The sequence below is a fragment of the Chelonoidis abingdonii genome, chromosome 9, assembly GCF_003597395.2.
Source record: "Chelonoidis abingdonii isolate Lonesome George chromosome 9, CheloAbing_2.0, whole genome shotgun sequence".
Classification (NCBI taxonomy): Eukaryota; Metazoa; Chordata; order Testudines; family Testudinidae; genus Chelonoidis; species Chelonoidis abingdonii.
This window is the reverse complement of record NC_133777.1, coordinates 35,172,080-35,191,892: the sequence shown is the minus strand read 5'-3', so window position 1 is coordinate 35,191,892 and position 19,813 is coordinate 35,172,080. Positions and strand designations below refer to the sequence as shown.

Sequence of the window (19,813 nt, the reverse complement as noted above, 5' to 3'; positions counted from 1 at the left end):
CGAAGAGCCATGAGAATGATTAAAGGATTAGAAAACCTGCCTTACAGTGATAGATGGAGCTCCTTGAGCCTAATTAGCTTAATAAAGAGAAGGTTAAGGGGTGACTTGATCACAGTCTCTAAGTGCCTACATGAGGAACAAATATTTGATGATAGTGCTTCAGTCCAGCAGAAAAAACTCTAGCATGATTCAATGGCTGGAAGTTGAAGCTAGACAAACTCAGAGAGGAAATAAGCTGTAAATTGTTAACAATGAGGGTAATTAAACCACTGGAGCAATTTACCAAGGTTTGTGGTGGATTCTCCAGCACTGACACTTTTTAAATGAACACAGGATGTTCTTCTAAAAGCTCAGCTCTGGGAATTGTTTTGGGGCAGGTCTCTGGCCTGTGCTGTGCAGTTCAGCCTAGATGATCACAACGGTCCCTTCTGGCTTTGGAATCTATGAACCCCAGAGACATCCTGCTCACCTGGCGTCCCTCCATCTGGGAACTTGGCTTCTCTGGGGCCCGGTAACTGGAAAAGTGGGAACAGGTAGCTGGTGTGCCAGTCACGGTCGAGGTTGGGGTTCAGGCCTGTCTGCTCGCTCCGAGGGGCATTCCTAGGGCTGTATTTGAAGCGCAGCTGATAATTAACCTACAAGGCAACAGAACAAGAGGGGCGTTGGAGTCAGAAAAAAATTAGGGGATTGTGGAGAAGGCAACGGAGAATCAGAGCCTGAGAGACAGCACCAGTCTGAGAGGAGAAAAGGGAGGTGCATCTTGGAGCACCCCAAGGGACCATTAGGAGGTCTTCCCTCAAAAGCTTCACAACAGGGCTGCTGTCTCTGGCCTGGACAGGTGAAGGGATACCAGTCCTCCCACCCTGTGTTTAGCATTGGGGATGCTGTGTCAGGGAAGTGCTGTCTCTCATATAGGTATCTGGATACTTTGATGGCCCCCATCACTATAGCAACCTCGGTACTCTCCTCTACCACCGTGGCACTAGGAAATGATCATGGCGTTCTCTGTTCTTATAGCTTCTGGAGCTAGCCCCACATTGAAGCGAGAGCCGCTTGGTTCACAGTAACATCGTAACCGGGATGTCCTCTCTCTCATGTCACGTTGGGGCAGCATGGGGGTCATCACACAGCTCCTCAGAGCGCTGGCCTTTGTGACGGGGGAGGACACCCACTTCTGAAAGGGACTGGCCTGCAGATTCACTTACCTGCAGCGGCAAGGGGTCCTTGCTCTGATTGAAGCAGTGTTTGAAAACAAGGGCGGCCAGCACATTACCCGAGCGGTTATCAAACTTCACGTAGTCCTCAAACTCCCTCTCCGAGGGGAACCCTTGAGCTGCAGAGGAGGGAAATCAATGCAGTGAGCCGCCTGTGATGGGGTGGACTTCACGGCCATGAAGGGGTGCACTGGGACGTTTCCAAGACAACAGTTTTTGGGTTTCAGTCCTGACAGGCTGCTGGGGAGCATGGCAGGTGGCGGGATGATTTCATCAGAGTTCTGCTTTGATCAGCGACATTGGCTCTGTCTCCCATTTGAAGGCAACTCCCAGTATAATGCCCCGTCCCCACCCATGCCAGGAGTGCCAGCTCCTGGTACCAAGGAGTTATGTTCTTCACCTTTCACAAGAGAGAAAGCTCACCCCGCCCCAAATCCTTAAAGGAAAAACAATGGGAGAGTTTGATTCATGCATGTGAAAGCCCAGCCAGACTCAGACTCTTCTTAGGCAAGGCCTGTACAAGCCCCCCACAAACAGTTCTCCCAACTCAGCCCCCGTTTTTGTGGCCAGCAATGTCAGGACCCTCCCCAGAGCCGGCTCACCAAACCCGTCACATGACAATGCAATTCTGGTCTGGGACAGCTCTTCTAGAGCTAGAAGGGCTCCCCTCCAACAAGGCTCAGTCAGGGTAGGGCGTGGGGAACCTTGCACTGCTGCTGCCAAGCTGTAGCTAATGTGCAGCTACCCAGAGAACTTCACTCGCCTAGGTGGAATCTGGCACCTTTTACTGGCATTAAACTAACTCAAAAACAGAACAAATCAAACATTGGCTAAGGTGGAAGGTCTGGTACCAATCCCACCGAGTTTATGCTGTTAAAGGGATCCTGCCAACTTGGAAGCCTAAGCAATATGAAAAGCGAGTTAAAAAGCAATTTTGGGGCTCCAGCCTCGAATCCCCCTGACAATTCCTATGGTTGCAAAACCCCATTTCCCTATTTGTAAACCTTTCTCTCTCCAGTGCTGGGTGAAAGACTCATGCAAACTACAGGGAGATACAGATCATTAGAGCTGATGGAAAAGGGAATTTCCATTCCATGGGAAATGCCAATGTTCGCTTATTTTTCAAACTGGAATGAAAAAAAAAATGTTCCACAAAATGAAACTTCCAAAATATTTCAGAAACATTCAAAATGACAACAAAAAAAATATTCCGATAAGGTCAGAACATTTCACAACAGAACACAGGAGTGAAAATGAAGCAGTTCCATAATTTCCCTTTCAAAATTTTGACAAAAGTGAAATGTTCCCGCAAAACATTTCCGTTTAGCTGAATCAGCATTTTCCAACAGAAATTTTTTTCACCTGGCTCTTCCTAACATAGAGGGAAACCAGCAAAACTGACTATACAAAGAGCTGTCAAATCACAAAACAAAAAAACAGCATAAAGGACACTGCTAGTTTTTCTAATCTCGTTCTGTTAGCCCAGGGGTGGGCAACATCAGGTTTCTGAAAATGTATGGAGGGACGTTTAGGGGAGGCTGTGCCTCCCCATCCAGCCAGATGTGGCCCGGCCCCCACTCCCATTTGACCCCCCCCCCCACGTCTCTTCCAAGGAGATTGTGCTGCAGTCTCTCCCCCGACGGCCCCCTTGGGACTCCTACCCAATCCAATCCCCCACTGTTCCCTGACAGCCCCCCTGGGATCCCTGCCCCATCCATCCCTCCCTCCCTGTCCCTGACTGCCCCTTGAACCCCGCACCTGACTGCTCCCCGCCGCCCCATCCAACCCCTCCTCTTATTCCTGACTGCCCACTCGGGACCCCTGCCTCCATTCAGTCTACTCCAGGTCCTGGCTCCCCCCCGTTTCCCACCCCGGCCAAGGCCTGACCCCTATCCACACCCCCGCCCCCTGACCACCATCCTGAAGTCCCCTGCCCTCTATCCAACCCCCCCCCGTCCCTGCCCCCTTACTGCGCTGCCTAGAGTGCCAGTGACTGGCGGCGCTACAGCCACGCCGCACAGAGCGCTAGGACAGGCAGCTGTGCCGTCTGGCTGGAGCCAGCCCTGCCACTGCACAGCACAGAGCACTGGGTCAGGCCCGGCAAGAGCTCGCAGCCCTGCCGGCAGCGCAGTGAGCTGAGGCTGCGGGGAGGGGGATCAGCAGGGGAGGGGCCAGGGGCTAGCCTCCCGGGCCAGGAGCTCAGAGACTGGGCAGGAGGGTCCCGCAGGCTGTAGTTTGCCCACCTCTGTGTTAGTCTCTCTCAGATACTACTTTGACAGGAGGTGAAAATTTCCAGACAGAAGTCTGATTTTTAAGTGACTACTTTAATTGCAATAGCAGAAGGCTCACCTCAAGATGAAGGCAGCCACATCACTGTCACCTGGTGCCTACATCAGATTTTGAACCCTGGTCCCTAGACATGATTAACTTAGAGAAATAACTAATCCCTTCTGAAGCTGAATCCAGGCCACTTAAAGCAGCCTCCCCACAGATCCCAATTTAGCAGGTGCTTAGCTTTAAAAGCACTTAACACAATCCCATCTCTCTTCAGCGAAGCAAAACGTGCTTAAGTGCTTTTCTGAATAAGGCCATATGAAACGCGTGCCCACATACATGTACACACTGGTTTTTACACTTAAAAGACCTCCCTCCCCTCCAGGAACCCCCAGCCCAGTCTAACCTTTGATATTGATGCGCAACGCCTTTTCCACCACCTCCGCAATGCTCTTCACAGCAGTGATGTTGGAGGGGACATAAACCAGCTCCCAGGGGTTAAGTTTCTGGTGATGGAAAAACCATGGCAGCTCATCTACTGACTTGCTGGGGTAGATGGTGGCATTGGGGTGACTGATCGAATGCACTCGGTGGCGGAGCACAATGAGGATTGCAGCAAATAGCAATGGCAAGCAGATTTCTATGACCGTTACCAAAATCTGTCGCTTCTGCAGGAGAAATAAGGGAGAACCAGTTAGACTAGCAGGCAGGGGATCCATTTAGCACTGGGAAGGAAATCACAGCTCACACACGCCAGTACCACACATAGTGAGTCAACTGCATTTCGCTGTAGTCATAGCCAAAGGCAAAAGTGATGACCATTATTTGCATTGCATTGGCAAAGGGACCCCAATCAAGCCAAGACCCAATTGTGCTAGATGTTGTACAGGCAAAGGGAAGAGATGCTCCCAGCCTCCTTGTCATCTGGGTTTTGTAACACGTAGCACAGGGTGAACAAGCCAAAAAGGCCTCAGGAGTTAATAGTGAATCAAGCCAGTTTGCAGCCTAGCCATTGTCAGCTAGCAAGGTTTTGATGTAAAGTCCTGATGGATGCAGGAGCACTCAACTCATGACATGTCATTCTCCACCCTCTTCACCTCTTGCTGTGCACAGAGAAGCTTCCTAGAGGCAAGGGCAATTGCATGCAAGAAACAGACAGGAAATATAGGGCTCTGCTGGGTATCTCTGGGCACTTCACAGACATCAAATTACACCACAGCATTCTTGCAAGGATGGAAAGGGATGCTTGGTGATTGATCACCACTGGGGTGAAGGAGGGCAGCTGATTAATAGCACATAGCAGCATTACCCAATACCTCAGGGCTGGGAGTGAAGAACTATCATGCATTCAAATGGAAAAGGAAAAGAATGGGGCAAGCGGAGCTGGAGTTAAGTCAGAGCATAGTACAGTTAATTTTCCTCCTCCAGTGAAACGAGGTCTTTATAAGCAAGTCAGCTCTGACTCCACGGGAAGGAGCACCTCCAAGGAAGTCACCAATACCACTTCTTGCAGCTCCTCAGCAATTCCGTGGAGGCCACCCATCAAAGCACCCAGTCTGATTAGCTGATGAGATCTGATAAGTTCACAGCACAAAGTTGAATAGCTGCAGATTAGAGCAGGGCATCAAGGATAGCGGGAATCTGACCAGCACTGAGCATGCCCAGCTGTGGGGCTATTCGGCAGCACTGGACTCTGACAGTACGTCTGCAAAGTCACCTCTTGTTTGGTTTTATATGTAAATACTGGACAGGTTATAGTATAACCCTACAGCAGCTTCAAGCATGACAGCCAATCCCACATCTACAACGGTTAAAGCTATTTAGCTGCCAACCACTCAAACCCTAGCTGCAACAACATTGTTACATAGAACTAGAAGTGCTGCATGCACCCCATACAGTAGGGAGAATGCGTCTGAGTCCAAAGCCTCTGCCTCAGAAGTTTGGTCTACACTGGAGTTTTAATATCAAGTTAACTGAGCTGACATTTAACATGAGTTAACACATGTGAATGTGCTAGTCTAGACACTCCATGTCCCTGGCCACAAAGGTTTGTGATATACCTAGGGCTCTGTCCTGGAACAGAAGCATGTAGAATGTTCAGACATAGTAACTAACAAGTGCATTGGCATTAAAACCTTAAGTGCAGTCATACCCAAAGAGTTTATAATCTGGAGGCACAAGGCAGTAAAGCACAACAAGCTAAGTAGGATGTGATTCCAGCCACAAAGTTTCCCTGAGTACAAGGAATGCCCCACTGACAAGTGTCAATACTTGTACTTACCGTGTGTATCGCTTTATGATTCCCAAGACCATACAAATATTACCCTCTACAGCCATCCCAGGAGGCAGCAAAGTATCATCATCCTCATTTTATAGACAGGGAAACTGAGGCACAGAACAATGAAGTGACTTGCCCAAGGTCACTCAGTGAATCAGTGACAGAGCTGGATTAAGTGAGAGTTTTTGGCCCATAGTTCCAGTTCCATGCTCAATCCACCAGACCACATCACCTCATTAAGGCCTTCATCCCAGGCCAATTGAAGTCAGTAAAAAGAACGAGGAGTACTTGTGGCACCTTAGAGACTAACAAATGTATTTGAGCATAAGCTTTCGTGGGCTAAAACCCACTTCATCAGATATATGCAGTGGAAAATACAGTAAGAAGATACACATACACAGAGAACATGAAAAAATGGGTGTTGCCATACCAACTGTAATGAGAGTAATCAATTAAGGTGGGCTATTAGCAGCAGACGAAAAAAAAACTTTTGTAGTGATAATCAGGATGCATTTCCAACAGTTGACAAGAAGGTGTGAGTAACAGTGGTGGTGGTGGTGGTGGTGGGGAACAAGCATGAGAAAATAGTTTTTACTTTGTGTAATGACCCATACACTCCCAGTTTGTATTCAAGCCTAATTTAATGGTGTCCAATTTGCAAATTAATTCCAATTCTGCAGTTTCTTGTTGGAGTCTGGTTTTGAAGTTTTTTTGTTGAAGTATTGCAACTTTGAGGTCTGTAATTGAGTGACCAGGGAGGTTGAAGTGTTCTCCGACTGGTTTCTGAATGTTATAATTCTTGATGTCTGATTTGTGTCCATTTATTCCTTTGCGTAGAGACTGTCCGGTTTGGCCAATGTACATGGCAGAGGGACATTTCTGGCACATGATGGCATATATCACATTGGTAGATGTTAAGGTGAACAAGCCTCTGATAGCGTGGCTGATGTGATTAGGTCCTATGATGGTGTCCTCTGAATAGATATGTGGACAGAGCTGGCAGAGTTTTCCACTGCATGCATCTGATGATGTGGGTTTTAGCCCACGAAAGCTCATGCTCAAATAAATGTGTTAGTCTCTAAGGTGCCCAAGTATTCCTCTTTCTTTTTGCGGATACAGACTAACACGGCTACCACTCTGAAGTCGGTAAGAATCATTTAATGGGCTTTAGATCAGGCCCCCAACAGAGATGCTGCTTTAAGCATGAGGAGCAGCGGGAAAGGAGAAGTGAAGTTGGGACTGGGTAAGGAACAGCAAGACTGAGGAGGAGGAAAGGAGAGTTGATGTATAGATAGGAACAAGAGGGAATAGTTGTGCTGAGCTTTGAACATGAAGGAGAATGGAAGCCAGTAAAAGTATCTGAGGCTACATTTACAGTTAAAACACTACCACCATTGTAGTGCTTCAGCAACAGGAGGGGCTCACCGGCTACTATAGTAAACCCATCTCACGGGGACTTAATTCGGCTTAACTGCAGTGCTCATGGATGTGGATTTTTCACATCCCAAGCGATGCAGCTGGGTCAATCTAATTTTCTAGTGTAGACAAGACCTGAGAAAGGGATGTAGGAATGAGATGACTGGGGGAGGGGGACAAGAATCTTGGAAGCAGCATTTAGAATATAGTGAAGGGGAGGGGGAGGAAGGACACAAAGTGGGTGACGATGCACAGTTTCATTACATGGTGTCATGTCTTACAGTGCTAAGACGACAGGGAATCAGGACTTTGAGGTTCTATTCCCTGCCGTGCCGCTATATTGCTATAAACGTCACGCAAGTGACCTTGCCTCCATCTTCACATTGATAAAATTAGCAGAACATCTCAGAGGAGTATGGCCTCAGGGATAGAGCACTGGGACTCAGGAGACCTGGGTTCTAGTCCCATATCTGTCACCTGGCTGCTGGGTGACCCTGAGCAAATTACTTCACTTCCCCGTGCCTCAGTTTCCCCCTTTATATAGCACTTTGAGATCTACTGATGAAAAGTGCTAAAGAAGAGCTCAGTATTATTTACGTACTTCAGTGGGGTAAGGGGAGGCTTAATAAAGGCTTGTGAAGTGCTTTGAGATCCAGTGATAAAGGGAAGGTGTTATTACTCAATTTGTTGTCCAGGCAACTGCCTGTTCAGGTGCCCCAGCCCCACCTCGAACACCATCTGGAGCAGCCTCCAAGCTGTTAAATCATCTCCAACGTGGTGCGCAGTTTATGTAGCTGCTTCCAACAATCAGTTAATTTGGCCCACAAGTGTATTGATTCACTTTAGGATGGATCGCAATTTAAACCCAAGGACAGAATAGGGTTTAGTTTTCCTGTCATAAGATTCATACTGATGCATTTCACTATCCCCGTTGAAAGGATCGATGGACCGGAGTTGAACCCTGATACTTTCTTCATGAGTGTGTGTTTGTACTCCCCTCCCTCCACTTTTCATAGATTGTTTTTCTTCCTACAATGGCTGATTCCTCCTGGGCCTATAAGAAGCAGGAGTGAATGCAACAAGGCAGCCCCCACAGGAGATTATCCCCCCTACCTCCCATCCCCTCACAAACATTAAAGGATTTTATCCTCACAGTGAGGAAGGATCAACCCATTCTTCAGATGGAGAGACAAGAGATTAAGTGACTTGTCCAAGGTCACACAGCCGATCTGTGGCAGAGCCAGGAATTGAGCCCAGGTGTCCCACTCCAGAGTCAAAAAAGACCATGCTTCCTTCCCACACTGTGATGCACACTCCTGAGGAGGGGAAGAAGGTTATTGGGAAGGAGGGAGGGAGTGGGGTGCAAGGACCTGACTGGCTATGAATTATTTGTTGTTTCTTCATAATACTGTTGATGAAGTAAGAATTCCTCTCCCTAGCCAAGTTCCCTATTCAGCTCCAGCCACTGCTGCCTGGCTGGAGGAGCATCGCTGCCCTGAGCAGGAGGGGTGGGGAGCCTATTCCAGCTTACCTGTCCCACCAGAGGCTGATGAGCTCCATGGGAGGTAGAACCTCCCTGCCCACGCAGGTTCTAGGACATGCATGCTGGGACAGCGCCAAGGCCAGAAGAGGCTGAGGCCTGTGAGCAATTTGAGGGCCTCCAGGGTGGCATAAATGAGGAGAGGGGCACAGCCTGGCTCTCTGGGATCTGCTGCCCGGAGCATATCCCAAGAGCAGTAGGACACCCCACCAGGATGGGCTTCCAGATCCCAGGTATCTATGGAAATACTGTATTTAGAAAGGAGGGGGGCTCACCTGGGACATGAATCCCTGAAAGGGGGTAGCATTTGGGGAACTGGCAGCTAATCCTGCCCCCCTCACTGCTGCCAATGCACCTGGCCCACGTTTGGATTCCCCACACACATCTGCCTGGGGCAGGATCAATCAGAGGGGTGGCTGCCTCACTTTGGCATTTTCCAGGCATCAGCCTGTTTTCTGTCCTCCTGGGGTTTGGGAATCAATGAAATAACTGACATGTCACAGGCCAAATTCAAACCTGAGGTAAATGTACTGCCGTTCCTGGAGTTACACCCAGTATGACCTGGCCCTGCATGATGGAGAAGTGTTTCAGAGGCCATGCTCAGAGTCAGCATTATGAATGTCGGATGGTTTTACATTCCCCTGGCAGACAGACTGCCTCCCAGGGCATCATCATTGCATTAACCGTCTAATTGCCTCCTGGACCTTGTCCAAAATCATCTGGCTCCATAAACGGAAGCCAACATACACTGCCCACTGCAGGACTGCACTATTACAGAGCTCGCTAGCTCAGGAGGCTACGGGGATGCAGCCATCTCTCAGTAGCAACAAGGGTCTCAGCTGCTGCTGTCTAGTTAAACCAGTCACGTGGACTGAGCTCCATACACAGAACTAACCCTCACACAACAGCCATTTTAACTGGCCTGCTAATTACTTGCAAGTTTCATTTCTTCAATCAGAGTGACTTTCCCTGAGTAGGAAACCAGGGAGAAACAAGCCCCTTTGGCTGATCCAGGCCTGCCAGTTTCCTATTAGAGGGAACTAAGTCCAGATAGATATATCCCGAGTCTCCCAAGACACACATACAAACCCAGGAACAGGAGTGACCCAGCCCCCAAGGATGCTTGCTTTGAGTACAGTGTCCCCCATTCTGCAGGAACCTCCGAAGTACAAAGCTATGTAAAGAGGCCTGTGCTCTACCCACTAGACAATGCTGCCTCCCAGCACTAAGAGCATCAGACAACAGACGAGGGAAGTGAAGCAAGTTCAAAATGAAGTCTCCTCGTTCAGGCCGCTGGCTCCAGCCCTCCATGATGTGGTAGCTGCATCCACATAGTGCAGTGGTGTCCAACTGTTTTATGCCCAAGATCACTTTTTGAATCTAATGGCAACCCAGGATTTACCCTGCCTCCTCCCCAAAGTCCCGCCCTGCTCACTCCATCCCCCTTCCCCATCGCTCGCTCTCCCTCACCCTCATCACTTTCACCGGGCTGAGGTCGAGCGGTTCGCAGTGTCGGAGGGGCTCTGGACTGAACCTGGGGCAGGGAGTGAGGGGTGCAGGAAGGGGTAAGGGTGCAAGCTCAAGGAGGGAGTTTAGGTACAGGAGGAGGCTCCGGGCTGTGGCAGAGTGTTGGAAGGTGCAGGAGGGGGCGCAGAGTGTTGCGTGCAGAAGGGGGTACAAGGTGTTGGCTCTGGAAGGGAGGTCAGGGCTGGGACAGGGGGTTGGGGTGCAGGAGTGGGTACAGGGTGCTAGCTCTGGAAGGAGGGTCAGGGCTGGGGCAGGGAGTTGGGGTACAGGAGGAGGTTCAGGATGCTAACTCTGAGAGGGGGCTCAAGGATGGGGATTGGAGTGTGGTTTCCTGCTGGACAGCGCTTACCTCTGGCAGCTCCCAGAAGGGGCCAACATGCCTCTGTGACCCCTGGGGTGGGGGGCCTCTTGGCTCCGTGCACTGCTCCTCTCTGCAAGCACCGTCCTCACAGCTCTCCCAACCAATGGAAGCTGCTGGGCCGGTGCCTGCGGGCAGGAGCAGCGTGCAGAGGAAGACCCCTGCCCCCGGGCTGCAGGAGTGGCATGGGGCCAGGGTAGGCAGGGAGTCTGCCTTAGCTGTAGCCACACTGCGCTGCTGGAGATTATGGCAGACTGGGAGATCCCCTAGGACTGATCAGTCAATTCCAATCGACTGGTTGGTGACCACTGCCATAGTGCCTAGGAGCCCGTGTCACGGATTAGGACCGCACTGTGGGTTTGTGATTATTTCAAACATGTAGTGTTGATCTGCAACTTTTTCATGGTTTTTAATTGTGAAAACAAACTACAGATTCCGCCCCCACGGCAAGGGCAGGCTCCGTGCCTCTGCATGTCTGGGTGGTGAGTCACGGGAGAACAGGAAAGCTGGCCCCAAATCAGCAAGAGGCCAAAGGAGCTAAGCACTGTTTGAGCTGCTGTCTGATGGATGGCCCATTAACCCTTCGCTCACCGGTCAGCCTGAAGGAGCTTACGCTTCTCATTGCTGCCCAGTTTGTAGAAACAGTTGGGCTGACGGGGTGCTCCATCAAGGAAGAGACAGGCTCTGTGCTGCTGAATCAGGCTGCCTGAGTGGAGCCAGATCTAACCCAACTTGCCTTCCCTTCCCGCTGGTCCAGTGCCTCACCGCAATCCTAAGAGGCAGACAGCTTTGGCAGTGAGGGGCAGAGCTGAACCGGCAGCGAGCCGTTTGTACTCAAGACGCAGGCAGTAGTCAAGCCCAGGTGGGTGGAAAGCCAGAGGTCCTCTCCCTCTTTCAACAGGCACCGCAGGGTCTATCTGGATAGTGGCGAGACGGAGCTGGGCCCCGCGTTCACTCCTCTCCCAACATGAGCTCAAACGGTTACAGTGCCAAGAACCAGTCTTGAGTTACCAGCATGGCTGGACGTAGACAGACTAATGCTCCCCCTCTATTGCCTTTCCATGGGCAAGTGGACCAGCTCTATCAGAACGTTCCGTTTGAAGAGGTGATGCAGGGGCAACGACAAGGAGACATTTAGTGAAATGAATCTTTCTACAGGATCATTGGATTACCCACTTCCCCCAGCCAGTGCCCTTTCAATCAGGATAGAGACACTGAAGGAAACATCCCTTCACCTAACCAATCTCAGTGTTCTCCACCTAGCACTGCTTCCACAATGCCCACACGCAGCAGGGTTGTGGGAGAGAATTGCAATGAGAGGGTGGAGAACAAGGATTGGGAGTGTGGGCCATGCACAAGGGGCAGCACCAAAATAAATAAAATAAATAAATACACATACACCTGTCAAAAGCATATAGCGAAGGGTAGCATAAAATCCCTCTTTACCCTGTAAAGGGCTAATTCCTCTTTTACCTCTAAAGAGTTAAGAAGCTCAGATAACCTGGGTGGCACCTGACCTAAAGGACCAATAAGAGGAGAAGATACTTTCAAATCTGTGGGGAAAGGTTTTTTGTCTGTGTCTCCCGGAGTCAACAATGAACCAGGGCAGGGAAAATACATCTCCCTAAGTCATATCTAAGCTAAGCATCTAATATTGCAGAAAAAAAGTAAGTAATAGCAAAGAAATGCGTTAGGTTATCTTTTGTTTTAGCTTGTGAATTTTCCCTGTGCTAAGAGGGAGGTTTACCCCTGTTTTTGAAACTTTAAAGTTTTGTCTAGAGAAGAAATCCTCTGTGTTTTTGAATCTTTTGTTATTCTGTTAAGTACTTACCATCTTGATTTTACAGAGGTGATTCTTTTACCTTTTCTTTAATTAAAATTCTTCTTTTAAGAACCCAATTGATTTTTCATTGTTCTTAAGATCCAAGGGTTTGGGTCTGTTTTCACCTGTGCTAACTGGTGAGGATATTATTCTCAAGCCTTCCCCAGGAAAGGGGGTGCAGGGCTTGGGGGAATAGGACACCAAGTGGTCTTTTCCCTGATTCTTTGTCTAAATCACTTGGTGGGGGCAGCATACTGTTCAAGGCAAGGTGGAATTTGTGCCTTGGGAAAGTTTTTAACCTAAGCTGGTAAAAATAAACTTAGGGGTCTTTCATGCAGGTCCCCACATCTGTACCCCAGAGTTCAGAGTGGGGAAGGAACCCTGACAACTCCCCTGGTGAGTTTGGTCAGCAGCTTCCAATCAGTGCTCTGCTCTGCCCGGAGCACGCGCAGCATTTGGGAGCAAAGCAGGATGGAACATGGATCAGATGCCCTGAGCAACATGCCAGCTGGGTGTGGGCTGTATGCCAGATGGATAGAGTCCCCACCCTAAAATAAAAGCAACTGAGAGATCAGGCTTTAAAACAGTGTTCCCTGATCAGTATTTCAGCATCTGGAAACTAACTAATGTCAAATCTGAAGTGTCTGAAAGAAACAAGCCAGTGTCCAGCTGCCCTAGTCTCACAGCTTAGACTTGCAGAGCTAACAAATTCAATGACTAGCTCACACCTAGACTGTGTACCCCAGACTGTATTCGAAGCAGATTGCAAAGAACCAAAACAATCAACAGGCTGCCTGATTTTACTGACAAGGATTGGTAAATGGGGAAGGGGAGGGGGCGGGGGGCAGGGAAGGGATGTGACAAAAAACTAAAACCACTCTGCCTTCCTCATGCATACACTCAGACAAATCCAGAAGAAAATGAACCCAGAGACGTTCTCCTCTTGATGATGACCTGCCCTAATGGCTAAGGTTCACTGGAGCTTGAAGACATACCAGGAGGGTCTTGAGAAGTGACTTAATTTGAAGCATTGTACATTAGACAGCTAAAGCGATGCTTCTCTTAGCCTCATCTCCACAATCATCTATTCTCCTCCTCACAGAAAGCCCAGCGTGAAAGTACCTGCAAAATGTAGTTCTTCCAGAGAAGCAACCCAAACTGCCTTAACACGACCATTCTTCAATCAGAAGAGGAGCGTCACCCCGTTCCTGGACTCTAGAAAAAAAGAGCAGTCAGCAGTGAGTGAAATGTACAAAAGAAACCCAGGATCATCTATCATGGGGATGGCCATTGGAAGAGCCCACGCACAGCTTTCTCTTGCTGATTCTGTTTGATCTGCCTGTATCTAGTTCTTAGGATGACCCCATCTTGCCCATTCTTCTGTCTGATGTAGAATCTGTACAGCACAAGTAGCAGCAGGGCAAGCTTCCCCGACTCTACCCTGTCATTGTGCTTCAAACCTGGCCCAAAGGAACTACCTCTTGGAAAGAGGGAGGGAGGTATTCATGCTTTATAGCCCATTTGGTTTTTGGCCAGTTGTGAGATTCCCAGTAAGGTGCTCAGTTATGGTGGGCTTCTCAGGCAAAAACAACTTATCTACAAGGAACTTACCTGGGGCCACCAGCTCTTGTCACATCACGTAGCTCCCTAAACAGCCAGCACATGGGAACAGCTTTGAGTCTAGCCCGGTTTCTTTTAACAATGGATCCAACCCTTTGGGGAGTGGGGAAGTCTTATTTTTACAGCCTGGGATTTTCAAATGTGTTTAAGTGAATTATCCACAGAAGTCCCATTTACTTTCAATGCAGGATCTTGGGTCCCTAAGTCACTTAGGTGACTTTGTAAACTCCCACTCATAGGTGCACGAAGACCTTTCCAGAGGCAAAGCTACATCAGATGAGTTGATAAATTACTAGGTCCTTGCCTCAAAGAGCTTACAGTCTCCAGCCACCACACCAGAGACAGCACTACCACCACTAGGAGCAGTCAAGAGACACATTCTGAGGTTAGCCTCACTAGACCTCCCAGAGCAGAAGGCCTGGAGAACTTGGACCGGGGGACAAGTCTGTTCCATGTGTAGTGGAGATATGTCTGAAGAGGGCAAAAGACCATTAGGAGAAGCCTGGATGCAGCCTAAGGTAAAATTATCAGTAACAATGCAGGAGCGTTCAATAAGGAGGGGGATGAGGTGTAAGAAGAAATGAGGCCAGGTGCAGAGCTGGGTGCTTTAAAGGTCAGTATTTGTGCAATGCTTTGAATGCTTAAAGCTCTAGGTAAGTTATATTACAACGGTCTCACCAGCAGCAACTGCCACATAGGAGGTTGGAATGAAAACTGTTACCTATTGTTTCCACATGTACAGGCAGCTTTCCAAAGCAGTCAGCTTTCGGGCTGACATTTTCCAGGCTCAGTCTCATACAAATTCACTTCAGGCAAAATCTGAGAAAAACCCCTTTGGCTGTGGAATAACAGGAGGACAAGTTCACACACTCCTCCCTCCCACCCCTCTACCCCACTGTAAAAAGCAGCCTCTCTTTCCCTCACCTTAGGGCTAAGTTCAAAAACAGCTGTTTTGTTCCAATCACTGCACCCACACAGAGCCCCAGTGAAGTCAACTGGGTTCTGCCTGTGCAAGATCAGGGTTCTCGTGTCTCAACAGGTCTTAATGAGCAGCACATGCTTAGCTAAGTTTGGGGAGGGAGACATGAAGGTGTGTCGTGTGCATGCGAATGTGTGGTGGGGAGAATGGTTTTGAACAGTCATGAATGTCTGAAAATGCAGCACTGAGCATACATATGCACAGCAAAAAGTTGTGCTAAGCTGTTAGCCGCCCACGGAGCCAGCTCACTTGCTAATGGAGACAATGGCAGTGCATTTGTTGATGACTTTAGTGAGAGCAGCATCAGGCTCACCCAGGCGGATACAATATATGGCCCTGACCCCACAGTCGGATCCAAATGGAAAGAGCCTCATGGAGCCCTAGTATCACCACTTAAATGGGGAAAATTGACTAGAAAAGAGAGGAGAAAGTGAAACTGACCTGACACAGAACTGTCCAATGCACAAACAACCAGAAAAAAGTAGAGAAATCCTCTTCCTCCCCTATTCTCTTTCACTTACAAAGACTAGAACAGTAGGAAAAACATGCAATGTTCACTCTGCCATACACCACAAACAAATATGTGTAGCATAACGTTAAGTAGAGCCCTGCAAATCTGCAGATATGTCCATGTTTACGGATCACAGATGGATGCAGATATAAAATTTGTATCTAGAGCCCTGCAAATCTGCAGGTAACTGCTTTATATCCATAGACCATGTTTTCGGTTTGCAGATCAGATGCAGATACACATTTTGTATCTGCGCAGGGCTCTAATGTTGAGTTTTGATAAGCCTGATTTTTAGCTTAGCCTTAACTGGACCTCCCTCTTGGGACACAATTTGCATAAGAAAATCATTAGAGAAAAGATACTTACTGGGATTTATAAAACTAACAAAGGCATCTGTTGTAAACTCTAGTGGCCTGTTTGTAGTGTTAAGCAACTCCTGCTCTGGCTGAAGTTACTAGAGCTACAGGTGCTCCACCCCTTTAAAACAAGAAATCTGGCCATTGTTGTTTATAATAACAAATAACAATAAAGGGTCCAAAGGGAAGAAGTCAAGCCATAGTACAATTTAGATCATTAAGACATTTCAGCACCCAATTAGCAGGTACTATCAGAGACTTAGACATCTGAGTGGCCTAAATTACACTTAATATAGTAATTGCATGCACAAAAAGGGAGGTCACCATTTAAAAGTCTGGCCCTATAACTCCAAAACAAGATATAATTGTGTATAATTATATAACACACTGAGTACACCCTGTACCACACTGCAAATCCTAGGAATGCTGAGCATGTCCTTATAGGCTAGGCATTGAAAAACAAACAATACTAGGGGAAAGATTACCTTTCGCAAGGCAGCGAAATATACCAGGTGACAGACTCTGTGAGAGAGACTGAATTAAAAATGTGAAAAAACTTTAAAGAGACAGCATCTTAAAAAACATACCTCTGTTCATGTGTTTTACCTACCATTGTTTCAGATAAACCCTATGATTCCTAGAACTGAAATAAATGAGGGGGGACGGGAAGAATCTTTATGTTGCGTATTTGGCAATTTGCGCCCAGTCAGTTTTACCACTTCCCTATTCCTAGGAGTCTTTCACATAGCAAAGCTATTTTTTATATAATGGGAATGAGAGATTGTACAACCTCAAAAATTGGAAGACACAAAGCTACTTTTTACCCATTATGTTAAAACTGATTAGATCTCAAGTTGGTAACTTCTGGAATTTCCAGGTTTTGCAACCTTAGCACTGGATCAACAATAAATCATCTTATTTCACTATTACAGGTGAGGACAAGAACAATGTGGGGAGCTCTGTAGAGACCCAAAGGGAGGTGTGTGGGAGAAAGATCAGCACTTGGATTGCACCTCAGACCTTCAACTAGCCTTGCAAGATTCTCTCTCTACTTTTCATTCCAACCACTTCCCCATTATTTTGGCCACTGCACTAAGAAATTTCCTTATGGGAAAAAAAGAAAATCTCCACCCCAGTGAGAGATAAGCTGTGATTTTACCCTTGTGGTGATTTTACCCTCCTGTATTGCCAATTGACATTGTTCCTCTCGGGTAAGAAAAACCTGCCTGTAAGGGGAAATTTTTCCACACTTCTTTTTGTACTTTGAGCTGAAACATCAGACTTTTCTAAACGCTTCAGGGCAAACAATGGACTTATCCATCTCCCGCTCCCAGTGCCCAAGCACCAGGTGCTGGCACACTGCACGCTAAGGGCTTGATTAGTGTTTACCCAAAAAAAAATGTCAAGGCCTCTTGCGCAAATATGGCTTAAGTATGTTACGAACAGTAGGAGTCCCAGGACTTTGATGTCTGGCTATTCAGCCTAACGCTAGGTCAGTAGCCCCTGCCACTGGGCTTAAGAACAAGGCTGCCTTTGTCCCTGGCTCCCTTAGAGGGGATGGGAGTACTGAGGGAAGGAAGGAGTCAAGTGGAAGCAGATCGTGGGTAAGATCTGGGCAGACACATCTGCCTCAATGTTCTGGGATGGAACTGGGACAACTGCTTCGCTCCCATCCACTCCTGTAATTCCTCTGAAGCCACAAGGGAGGTTCAATGTAACTATGGTCATGGCCCTCAGACGCCCAGGTTGCTAGTACATCATGGCTCCCAAGGCTTACTTCTGAACTATAACATGCCCTTGGATTGCTGAATAGGAATGCTTGATTTGCCACAACCCCCCCCCCCCCCAATGTTCTGTCCAAAGCAGCAGACAGTACCCTGATGCTTCAAAAGAAGGCAAGAAGCTACTGTGACACCCCCAGCTAAGCATGAAATGCAATACATAGATACTGGGGGAGAACACAGAGAGGCATGTCCTTTCTGACCCCTTCCGGCAGTCACTTCATGCCTGGAAACACAAGATTTAATCACCCTTTTCTTAGCAAGCCCAACCAGTGGTAATAAGTTTTACAGAGCTGAGACAGACTGTACCCCTGTATTCACCCCTCACATACCATTGTAATGATCTGTGTACAAAGTATGCCTTGGGAGGTATCACTTGAAAATTCATAATTTGCTGATTATTATTGTCCTGGTAAAACGTGTAGCAACATTACATGTCGAGTTCTAAGATTCCTCAGTCTGGAGTTACTAACACATATTCCAAGCCTGGGGAGTGGCCAAGCCAGTTCTTCCATGACAAAGGGCAAGCTGCTGCCTAAGCCAGAGGTACATAAGGTCAACGGACAATCACCTACTAAGTGGTCATTCTTTGGCAGGGAAGGGGATGTGGGTGACAAATCTACATTTTAGCAAAGAAACAGCCCGGGGTTCCTGCCCACATAGATCTTCTGTCTCCTGACTCCTGGCTGGAGATGCTGCCCAAAAGGCAGGTGAGAACTATAAAAAGAAAGGGGAAACACCCCAAAGCACCCCTCCTTCTTGCTCGCCATCGATTCACTGCACCAGAAGGAACAAACGAAGCAGTCATTACACAGAAGAAGGGGTCCTGGCCTACAAAGCTGGTCCAGTAATACTGCTGAGAACATGTGGCAAGAGAATCTTTGCTTAGAATCTAACCGTTTGTTAAGTGAGGCACTAGCTGCTTTTTATCTTTATTTTTCTTGTACTTCATTACTTATATTCACACAAAATCTCTCTCGTTGTAGTTAATAAACTCGTTTTATTCTTTTATCTAGACCAGTGTGTTTTGACTGAAGTACTTGGGAGAACTGGATTTGTGCGTATCATTTCTATTACTAAAATGATGGACTTATATGAGCTTATATTGCCCAGGAGAGGGCTGGGCAGTACAAGACATACAATTCTGGTGAAATATCTGGGGCTGGGAGTATGCTGGGGTCACCCTGAAGTATAATCCAAGCTCGTAAAAGTCTGGGTGTGACTGACAGGTTGCAAGTGCACACAGATATATAGCTGGGAGTGACTTACACACTAGCGGTGGATGGCAAGCAGTCCAGGAATGGAGGCGAACAACAACAAAGCAGTGTAAAGAGACCCCAGGTTAGAGGGCAGAGATGACCCAGCTAGTGTAGACTATACCCTAGGTATGTCACAGGGGCTCTTTTTAAAATCCTGCCACAGTGGTTGGGCCTCTGCCCTCCCGCAGCTGGTACTCTGCAGGCTGTCTGCACACTGGAATCAATCAAAGGAAGCAACTTTGTGCAGTAAGACTGCTCAGCTGCCGCAGACTGACACAAACATAACAATTACTTTCCTCATCTCACAAGACAGAATTTCCTCATCAAAGAGATGGATTTCCAGAGATGAAACCATCATAATACCACACCTAGCCTCAAGCCTCCATGGAGAGCTCAAGGCATCAAAGAGAAACACACAAATCCCGATGAGAAATTTCAGGTTAATAAATCACCTTGTCTGATCTACGTTGCAAGATAGGAACTGCCTTGTAGCATGCGCTATCACTACAGTATTTACTGCTGAAATAATTGCATTATAGCGATTATCCCAAGGTCTGGCAGAGAGTCAGGTCGATACAGATCCATAGAGTTCACAAGTATAGATACGCATCTGCGTACATCTCACACAGTGTCAAAATCCCAGGCGCAAACCGGCCTCTAATATGCATGACTGACCAACAACCCATAATCGGATGAAGTGTTGAACCCGTCTGTGAAGGATCTTGTTACCCAGAACCCAGCACAAGGCTGACCACCCTCTGGGCAAACAGAAGTGTTGGGTTTCCTGCCACTGAAGATGCAGATGTCACATTCACCAAACTACAGCAAGCACCAGTCCATGGTTTTGGCACCTTGATCCCACATGGTGGCCCAGCAAT

General features: G+C 47.9%; 1 protein-coding gene across 1 annotated transcript in view; it reads right to left on the bottom strand.

Moving 5' to 3' along the window:
• The window catches only part of ABCA3 (ATP binding cassette subfamily A member 3), an 83,720-nt gene that overhangs the window by 47,418 nt on the left and 16,489 nt on the right, over positions 1-19,813 (bottom strand). The window contains exons 2-5 of the mRNA XM_032799336.2: positions 13,552-13,644; positions 3,895-4,156; positions 1,206-1,333; positions 470-635 (exon numbers count right to left, since the gene is read on the bottom strand). Of these exons, the coding sequence (XP_032655227.1) occupies positions 470-635; positions 1,206-1,333; positions 3,895-4,156; positions 13,552-13,605 (610 nt within the window). The 5' untranslated portion in view covers positions 13,606-13,644. The remainder of the gene's footprint in view (positions 1-469; positions 636-1,205; positions 1,334-3,894; positions 4,157-13,551; positions 13,645-19,813) is intronic.